Raw genomic sequence first — 10,154 nt, forward strand, 5'->3', positions numbered from 1 at the left:
AGGTCAGACCTGCTAGGATGATCTCACTCCACAAGCAGCTGGCTGCTTTGCTTTCTGGGAGGACTGCCTCCCTTCAGGTTAACCTCCCCTGAGGCAATTTAGGGAGTGTCTGCCTTTTTCTCCCAGTCAAGACTCAACCTAGATGAACTAAATTCCAATACACGAAAGGCATGCAGGTGGTTGGTGAAGTCATATTTGAAAATCTGCACGTATTTCTTTGTGCTTACTCACGGGCGGGCTTTCGGAGCATGGGAAGGAATATTTTGATGGAGCCGGGCATTTTCTTTCCCCAAAGAAAGAACTCTCCCCTAATCAAAAATCATTTACCCAAGTTGTATGTAGAATAAATCTACCTTTTTATTGGGACTTGCTTATATCTCATAACTTTTTAAAAAATCAGGATCAAATTTTTTGAGCCACTACTATACCATGAGAATTACACAGCCTAGTTTGCTGGTATGGAAGAAAGATCCTAAAATATCTATACATTCTCACACTCCTCACAATAAAAGGGGGACATGCCATCAACAGACGAATGTGTGGTACATATATATATTGAAATATTACTCAGCCATAAAAGAGGAATGAAATAATGCCATTTGCAGCTACATGGACAGAGCTAGAGATTATCATACTAAGTCAGAAAGAGAAAGACAAATACCATATGTTATCACTGATATGCGGAATCTAAAATATGACACAAATGAACTCATCTACGAAATAGAAATGGATTCACAGATATAGGGAACAGACTTGTGGCTCCCAAGGGGGAGGTGGGGTGGGGGAAGGATGGATTGGAAGTTTGGGACTAGCAGATGCAAGCTATTATATATAGAATGGATAAACAACAAGGTCCTGCTGTATAGCACAGGGAACTATATTCGATATCCTGTGATAAACCATAATGGAAAAAATATATATATATGCTTGTGCGTGTGTGTGTGTGTGTGTGTGTGTGTGTGTGTGTGTGTGTATTTCTGAATCACTTTGCTGTACACCAGAAACTAACACAACATTGTAAATCAACCACAATAAAAACTTTTTTTAAAGTGGGGGACATGATGTGGAGAAGTTGAGGAGACAGGAGATCAAATTTGGGAAAAGAATTAGCGCCTGCTGACTCTCAGAAAATCAAGAGTTGCTGGTGTCTAGCTGTGCTGTTTGGAGCTGAGAGAGAAGGGAATAAAAATCAAGGGAAGAAAACTTGGAAGAAAATCTAAGAACTGTGATTAGGCACCAAAACAGACCAAAGATTAGGGAAACAGGGTTCTCTGGGCCGTTTGTCACAGATACACCCACTCTCATCCCCCACCATGGTATTCCCTCCTCCCCACAAGATAGACTGGGTTAAACACTGGGGTTTCAGGACAGCTGCATTCAGGACCATATTTTTTCGGGACCATTGTATTAGTTAACTATCGCTGTGTGACAAATTACCCCCCAAAATTTACCAGCCTAAGGCAACAAACATTTATTATCTCTCAGTTTCTGTGGTTGGAAATTTGGTAACAGCTCAGCCAAGTGGCTCTGGTTTAGAGTCAAGGTGTCAGCTGGGCTGCAGTCATCTGAAGGCTTGACTGGAGCCGGAAGATGCACTTCCAAGATGGTGCACTCACGTGGCTGTTGGCAAGGGGCCTCAGTTCCTCACTACATGAGCCCTTCTATAGGGCTGCTTGAGTGTCCTTACGACGTGGCATCTGGCTTCCTCCAGAGTGAGTGATCAAAGAGGCAGAACAAGAAGGAAGCCTCAATGTCTTTATGACCTAGGCTTGGAAGCCACACACTGCCATATCTGCCGTGTTCTATTCATTAGAAGTGAGTCACTAAGTTCAGTCCACATTCAAGGAGAGGGAAACTAGGGAGGTGAAGAATTGGTGGACATTTTAAAACCACTCCAACTGTTTTTCCTTGTTTCTCCTGTGTGATGTCTGCTCCTGCTCAGATGGCCAGAACAGAGAGGAAGGAGGTGGTCAGACCCATATCACCTGCTGAAGCTCTGCTTCTCTTTGATCCCCCAGAGGCTGTGGTCAGCAGGCAGTTCTCTGGTCCCTCACAGGGACCCAATGCATGTACTGAATAACTGGGACTCAGACCAGAGCCCAGAACCAGTATGGAGCAAGATCCAGTGATGGACCAATTGTCTAGGCCTAGATCACATGCCTCCCTCTGGAGATGGATCAGCCCCTCTGGAACCATGTGGACTGAGCATGAGAGAGGGGTGGTTTCCTAAAAAAAAAAAATGGGGCGATGTTTTTTATCAGAAAGATGGGGGAGTGGCCTTGGGATAGTCTAAACAAACTGATTACACTACCAATTCTGTTCCACCTTCAGACGTGGCTGCCACATGCATCGTGGTGGAGGGGTAGAGGACGCAGTACAATGAGGAGTAACCAAAGCCTGCTTCTGCCCCTTCCAGAGGGTTCTTACCCTTGCTCCCAACTCCCACGCAGAGAATGAGAAGCTTCCAGAACAGTAAAAGGACACCCAATATACCCACAGCAAAAATGGGATCCAGCAGATCATAGTGCTGGCCCTGGTAAAAATCTGCCTGGTTAGCACCTTAGAAAACCATAACCCTGGTTACAAGATGATCCTGAAGCCAGTTACAGTAAGGAGACCTTGTCCCAGCAGGGTTGTTTTCCTCTCTGTGACCTTGGCCAAGACACTTTCCCTTATCTCTTCAACTGTGACATGGAAGGGACTGGTCTAGACCATCTCCATGTCCCCATCTCACTGTAATATTCTTGAATATCAAGACCCGGCCTGGCCCGTTAAAGGAAGATGGAGGGAAGCTTATAGGTGTGGATAAATCTTTGTGAATAGGTTGACATTCCCATTGCAGGTGTGGCGGAAGTATGACACAGACAGAAGCGGCTACATCGAAGCCAACGAACTCAAGGTAAGATGAGCCTTGGAGAGGGCACGGAGGGCGCAGAGAATGGGCCTGAGACCAAAGTGGTGGTGGGTTTAAGGAACCTGGGGAGGGAGGAGAGGGTGGGTGAGGAATTTGGGTGTGTGGTCTGCTTTGGGATACTCAGGCCCGGCTCTGAATGGTTGGACATGTTCAGCCATGTGAAGTCAGCAACACAGAGCTGTAGGAGTTCAACCAGTTCACATTCCTCTGCACGTCAGTGCCCAGGACAGGCATCCTCAAGGCATTCCAGCAGTTTGGCCTTCTCGCTTGCACGTCTACCCCTAAATTCCTCTGGACCCAAGGAGTCCCAGGCACTGCTTAGCATGTGTCCTGGGCTCTCTGAGGAGCCAGAGCCAGTTTCTACTGCCTGGCCTATGGGGTGAGGTTGCATCCAGCAGTTCCCTCCCCCTTCAGGGTTACTCCACAAGCATTAAGGGGTGAGGGAATTGTGAGGGCTGCAAGCTATGCAAATGATGTGCCCCGGAAAACAGTGTTGAGTGACTGTCTGAAGGAGCAGGTAGGTGAGTCAGGGACAGACAGCCTGAACTGGGAGCTCTGAAGAGGACGCTGGTATATTCCAGGGATTCCTGTCTGACCTGCTGAAGAAGGCGGACCGACCATATGATGAACCTAAGCTCCAGGAGTACACCCACACCACAGTGAGTGGCTGAAAGTATCCCTCCTTCCCAGGGGTACAGGACACGGCCCCAAATCAGTGGGATCTGGGGTTTGTGGGGTCGTTAGTTGGCTGATTCTTCAGGTCCAGAAGTGACTCCCAGTGACAGCCAGCAAGAGGGACGCTAGTTCATGGGCCCTGCACCCTCTCTCTTGAGGTCCCCACTCAGCCAAATGCTCCTGGGACAGTGTAAGACTGGAGCATCTGTTTCCATAACAGCCTCCACAGCTCCAGGAGAGGATAAACTTGGAGAGGGTGGGCCTTTGGTGTTGGTCTGCTGTCTTCTGCGGCCCTGTCCCTGAGAAAGGGGGAGGGGAGCCATGACCAAGTTCCTGCTGTCTCCCCACTGACCGATTCAGCCCACGCTGGTCCCTGCCACCAGGTGACCTCAGAGGACACATGAGCATACTCCCCCATCCTCTTTCCTCTCCAATACAGGGGATGGCAGGCCAAGGTCCAACATGAGAGAAAGTCAAAGCAAATAACCCAGGCACCACTTTCTGTCCCCAACAGCTACGGATGTTTGACTTGAACGGGGACGGAAAACTGGGCCTCTCGGAGATGTCCCGGTAAGTGCCTGCCCTCACTCACCCCAGCATCACTTTTCACAAGATCCCTGCAGATCATCCCTGTGCTACCGTTCCTATCGCCAAGATCAATCAGTAGGGAAGGTGACAGGCCAGGTGTCCTGAAGCACAAATCAAAGTTAGATCAAATCATGATCATCATCACCTCAATGTTCCGTCTCCCTCTTTTTAGAACTTTCCACTGACACCTGATTATTAAGTGCTCAGAGATCATTTCCATAAGTACAGATGCTCCTTCTGCATCCCCTCCCCCCAGGTCCGAGTTGTTCTTGCTTCTGCTCTGTCTCCTAATCGCTGCTCTAACATTCTCTTTCCAGACTCTTGCCTGTACAGGAAAACTTCCTGCTTAAATTTCAGGTAAAATAGCCTCTTTGCTTTTCTTCAATTCCTCCCTTCCCCTCATCCCTCTGAGCTCACCCTTCCTCAGCACGCGCGCGCGCGCGCACACACACACACACACACACACACACACACACACACACACACACACACACACTCACTCTCTGCAGGGCTTTGGCTTCTGTCTTTAATACTTTGGGCCTTCCAGGGCATGAAGCTGACCTCGGAGGAGTTCAACGCAATCTTCACATTTTACGACAAGGTAAGACAGAGGACGGTGTGGATGGAAAAGCAGAAGGCCCTTTCCAGCCCCCCCCCCCCCCCCCCCCCCCCACCGCTCGCCTTGGTCCTCAGGAGTAAACAAGCTGTCGGAGCAGCAATCTGAGCCTGCAGTTTCTTCCTGTCCCTTTGGATTCCCTGCAGCATCTGCTGCTGTGTGAGAAGATAAATGTCCTTCAGTGTGTGGCCTGAGGGACCCGAGGTTTTGGTTCCTTAAAAGTACAGGAGAGAATAGCTCATGGAAGAAGGTTATGCCTGGAACTAGGGTGTGATTACATTGTTGGTACCCAAAGAGAGGAGGTGCTCAGTGCTGCTCCCCTGGTGCCAGGTCATAATCTTGCTGTCTTCCTAGGAAGTGGGGAGTGAGAGGCCCTCCGTACCAATGTCGCCCCTCCCTTAGCTGCCCCTGTGTGGGTGACTCCAATGGTTTTCCTTAGAACTGTAGGCTTGGGGGTAAACTTTAAATAGCCTGTGTTCATCCTGACATCTTGTTGTGGGATTCGACACCCAGGGAGTTAGCGAAATGCTTCTTGAACCTCACTTACAATTTCAGTGCAAATGAAAAACACCAGAAGGGAAGGTTACCAACAGTTTTCCCTGGACCCTCCCGTTCCTGCAGTGACTCGTAAAGTCAGAAGTGACACGTTATTTGGGCACCTCTTTTGCTCAGAGTAAAGACCCGTTAGCAAAGCTAGACTGTGGTGGGGGGTCGTGGGGCCTGAGTTCTGAGGCTCTGTGCTGACCCTCTGCTCCACGCCAGGACGGAAGTGGCTACATTGATGAGAATGAGCTGGACGCCCTCCTGAAGGATTTGTATGAGAAAAACAAGAAGGTAAGTGGCTGAGCCCGGAGGTGGGGTGCTGTCCTGGAGGCGGGATGGGAGTGGGAAGGAAGGCCGAGGAGTGTGTTTTGCTGCTCTCTGATCACCCCCTAACAAGGCAACGGCAGTTTTTTGGTTTGGTTTTCTTCTGGTTGAATTTTTTTTTTTAATACACATAAAAAAGTTTGCCATCTTAACCATTTTTAAGTACAGTTCAGTGGCATTAACTACATTCACCATGTTGTGCAACTGGTCACCACCATCCAGCACTCTTTTTCATCTTTCCAGAATGAAACTCTGTAGCCATTAAACAATAACTCCCCCTTGCTGCCTGGCCCCGGCCACTGGCACTCATCATTCTACTTTCTCTGTGCAGCTCACTGCTCTAGATAATTCATATAAGTGAGATCATACGGTATTTATCTTTCTGTGTCTGGCTCATTTCACTCAGCGTAACGTCTTCAAGGTTCATCCATGTTGTAGCACATGTTGGAAATTCCTTCCTTTTTAAGGCTCAGTAACATTCCGTGGTGTGTCTATCCCACATTTTATCTGTCTATCATTCACAGGCAGACACTTGGGTTTCTTCTACCTGCTGGCTGATGTAAATAATGCAGCTATGAGGCCATGGCAGTTTTGATGTGGCCCAGTTCTTGGAAGTGTCAGCCACATGGCCAAAAAAAAAGACTTTTTTACAGGAACCGGGAGATGAGTCTTGGCAGCATTTTCCTCCACCTCCTGCAAAATGTCTTTCTCTGAGAAAATGGTTTTGCTGCTTTCTTTAATTAGATGAGGAATGCGCTATAATTCCTTGCGTTGTCTAGCTGCCTGGGCGGTCAGGCTAGAGCTAAATATAATGCTCAATTTCAGGGCAAAAAATTCATCACTCTGAGTCTATCTGTCTCCCTTTCCAACTGCCTTCCGACTTCTTTATCCTGAATATCATTCTTCATTTCTTTCACCCTAAATTTATTTTTTTGCTTTACACTACCTACAATTGCTTTTTGAAAGAGGCAGAAAACAAGCTATAAGCAAATACTCCCTAGGAAGAAGGGAAGTACTCACCAAGTGTTTGAACTCAGCAGACTTTTTCCTGGCACCAAACTCGAGGAGAAAATTATTTACGCATCCTTATGTGTCCAAGGAATGTTGCGCATCGTAATGGAAAATATCTTTAACTGTAATTGTATTAATGAGGCATGATTATTCTCCATATGACCCTGCTTTACGCCTGAGGCTGATGGGCCTTGAAGGCAGGGATTAAATCTTGGGAGAGACCCGAATTTCCTGGTCATCATCTAACTAGGCTCTTTCTTGATTACCACAGAAGACAACTCATATGGCTACACAGCTTGACTCGAGATGTGGAAACAAAAAAGAGTCAGGTGTTGGGGCTAGGAAACAACTCTGAAGGTTAAAGAACAAGGATATTAATAAAATTGTTTACCCGGGAGCCTTCCACCTGTACTAAGCTCCAAATTTAGCACATGGGGATTGAGTGAATGAATCAGTAGAGAGAGCTGCATGCTTGTAAATAACAGCCCCTGAGTTGGGAGGGGAATGGCCATTTTTAGGTGAGCCCACATGGCAGATGCATATGCCTTTTTTAAAAAATAAATTTATTTTTTATTTATTTATTTTTGGCTGTGTTGGGTCTTCGTTGTTGCATGCAGTCTTTCTCTAGTTGCGGCGAGTAGGGGCTACTCTTCATTGCTGCGCACAGGCTTCTCATCGCGATGGCTTCTCTTGTTGCAGAGCACAGGATCTAGGCGCACGGGCTTCAGTAGTTGTGGCACATGGGCTCAGCAGTTGTGGCTCGCAGGCTCCAGAGCGCAGGCTCAGTAGTTGTGGCGCACAGGCTTCGCTGCTCCGTGGCATGTGGGATCTTCCCGGACCAGGGCTCAAACCCGTGTCCCCTGCATTGGCAGGCGGATTCTTTACCACTGCGCCACCAGGGAAGTCCGCGTATGCCATTTTGATGGTGCCTGCACAGACGGTGATTCGGTTTCTGAGCAGATTAATGTTTGAGGCTCCTGAGGGACAGGCTGATGGGCTCAAACTTCGACATTTCCTAGCAGTCCTAAGACAGCTGCAACTTGCTAAAGCCATCCTCAGCTTCAAGCAATACTTCTAGACACAGAAAGTAAGCAGCCCCCTCTGTCCATTCTGCTAAAACTCTTGATGCCACACTGAACTGGAGGGTTTTGTCAAGCTCAGGCTTGATATATGGGGTCACTTCCTTAGCTCCTAATCGAGTGGTAGGTCGCTCAGGCACACCCTGGTGTTATGGACTAGGTGACATTTTTTTCCAGGAACTTCAAAACTTTAGTGAAGACGCCCCTCAAAACTAGAGATGCCTGCAAAGTGCCTTGAGGCTGGGTGGTGGCACAAACCAAGGAATCAGTAACGTTAAGGGGATGTCACCAAACGATGCAATAAAAGACTGACCTTGTTCCATACAAAAGGAGGAGGAAGAGGAAGGAGGGAAAGAAAAAGACAGTTGTTTAGTGAGTTTCCAATGTTGATGATGACTTTGCTCTATTTCAGAACTTTCGGCTATTTCCATCCAAAGCAACACAAGGCATGTGGGCTGTTGGTGTTCTGTAAATGTTGGCCTCCATTTTGTATGAGACTCTGGGCATACGTTTGTGGGTCACCTGTCTTAGTGCCCCTCAAGGCCACAAGGAGCCAGTGAACAAGCAGTAGGCTGGTAGGCTTGCTGCTGGAGGAGAAAGCAGTTAGAATCCCTTGTTTCGCTGGGTGAGGCTTTTAGGGAAGCACGATCCAAGGGGCCTGAAGACGGAACCAGGGAGTTCCCCTGGCATTCTCCTCCTCACCTGCAGGGACCCAGCGGATTGAGTAAATGGAGGCTCACTGAGGTAGAGGAATTTAGAGAAGCTAAGCATAGATAATGACTGTCATCAACAGCTACTGTTTGGAGTGCATGCTGTGTGTCAGGTACTGTGCTAAGTATTGTTTACATTCATTTCCTCAAGTAATCATCATAACACCTCAGTGAGGCAGGCTCATTACTGTACCCATTTTACAGACGAGGCAGCTGAGACTCAGCAAAGGTTGAATACTTTCCCCAAAGCAATGCAGCCAGTAAGTGAAAGGGAGAGTGTTTTTCATCCAGCGCTTTCTGACTCCCAAGGCCCATGCTTTGTGTGCCTCTAAGCTACTTGCACTGAGATGGGATAAGGGAAAGGTTCTGGCTGAATGAACAGCTGGGCCGTGTAAGTGGGGCCATCTTCTGAGCCTCTTACCCTCTACCTCTCTGTCTCCTAGGAAATGAACATCCAACAGCTCACCAGCTACAAAAAGAGCGTCATGTCCTTGGCCGAGGCGGGGAAGCTCTACCGCAAGGACCTGGAGATTGTCCTCTGCAGTGAGCCACCCATGTAAAAGGGGGGATGGGGGCTGCTTCTCCACCTCCCCCCAAACCTGCCCCTGCTGCCCTGCCACTTCCACCCAGACCCGGAGATCCTGAGCATCCCTCCCGCTGCCCCTGCCATCTGCACACACCCCAGCCTGCAGAGCAGGAAAGAAGAGATGGAGAAGGGGCTGCTGACGGGCCCCCTGGAGCCCCCTCCAACCCAACCCTGGATGACCAGTCACAGCGCTCTGCATGCAGAGGGGCACCAACCGCATAGAAGGTGGGCGGGGGCACAGGTGGGGAGTCCCTCGTTCTCTTCGCCGTGATGCATGAGCTCATTCGCTGTATGATTTAGGCTTCTATGTCCAACAGAGTGCACCCTCCCCTCTGCCTCTCCCCCATGCCACCAGCCACCCCAAACCCCCAGGTTCCATGCCCCACCTCGCTAGTGGTGTAGCTGTCTTCTCAGAGCTCCTTGTTCGTGGCGGGCACCGGCCCTGTCCTTGACTCAGCGTGCTCCCTTTCCCTTTGGGTTTCTTGTTTACCAAAGAAGAGTTTACAGACAATAAAAAGGAAATGTTCTCCTGTGGAAGCTCTCCCAGTTCTGGCTGAGTGGTCAACTTTCTCTCTGCCGCTCGTGCTAGTCCCTGACAAAGAGGGAGCCTGTTCTCGAGTGAGTGGGAAGAGTGAGGGGACCACCCAACTGGGGCATAGCCACTAGAAGCAAGGGTGTGGGACGCCAGGACGCTGTACTTTCCCTTGCCACTCACTGCCTTCTCTCCATCAGCAGTTATCAGTTCATTGAAAGTTTACAAAATGCCAGGTATTATGCAAAACAGTTTGCCTGCGGTATCTCTCTTAGTCCCTTGAAAGGGGTGCTGTGATTGTCTCCAGTGTACAGATGAGGAAACTCAAGATTAAAGAGGTCAAGTAACAAGCCCCACGTCTTAGGGCCAGTTGGCGGCGCAAAGCCAGGGTATGAATCCCAAGGATTGGATCCACATTTTTTTTTTTAATTGCCCGCACCGCACGGCTCACAGGACCTCAGTTCCTTGACTGGGGATTGAACCCGAGCCCCCTTCAGTGGAAGCTCGGAGTTCTAACCACTGGACCGCCAGGGAATTCCCTGGATCCACATTCTTTACCGTAGGGCTACCAATGGC

General features: G+C 48.9%; 1 protein-coding gene across 2 annotated transcripts in view; it reads left to right on the plus strand.

Moving 5' to 3' along the window:
- CALB2 (calbindin 2) overlaps positions 1 to 9,592 on the plus strand; it is a 29,337-nt gene extending 19,745 nt beyond the window's left edge. The window contains exons 5-11 of one of the 2 annotated variants that reach the window (XM_007462966.1): positions 2,843 to 2,899; positions 3,496 to 3,573; positions 4,104 to 4,159; positions 4,495 to 4,534; positions 4,725 to 4,778; positions 5,556 to 5,627; positions 8,904 to 9,592. In XM_007462966.1, coding sequence (XP_007463028.1) covers positions 2,843 to 2,899; positions 3,496 to 3,573; positions 4,104 to 4,159; positions 4,495 to 4,534; positions 4,725 to 4,778; positions 5,556 to 5,627; positions 8,904 to 9,020 — 474 coding nt within the window. In that variant the 3' untranslated portion in view covers positions 9,021 to 9,592. The remainder of the gene's footprint in view (positions 1 to 2,842; positions 2,900 to 3,495; positions 3,574 to 4,103; positions 4,160 to 4,494; positions 4,535 to 4,724; positions 4,779 to 5,555; positions 5,628 to 8,903) is intronic. The other variant, XM_007462967.1, reaches the window with a different exon arrangement.
- The last annotated feature ends 562 nt before the right edge of the window (positions 9,593 to 10,154 follow it).

Source organism: Lipotes vexillifer, unplaced genomic scaffold (assembly GCF_000442215.2).
Source record: "Lipotes vexillifer unplaced genomic scaffold, Lipotes_vexillifer_v1.1 scaffold70, whole genome shotgun sequence".
Classification (NCBI taxonomy): domain Eukaryota; kingdom Metazoa; phylum Chordata; class Mammalia; order Artiodactyla; family Lipotidae; genus Lipotes; species Lipotes vexillifer.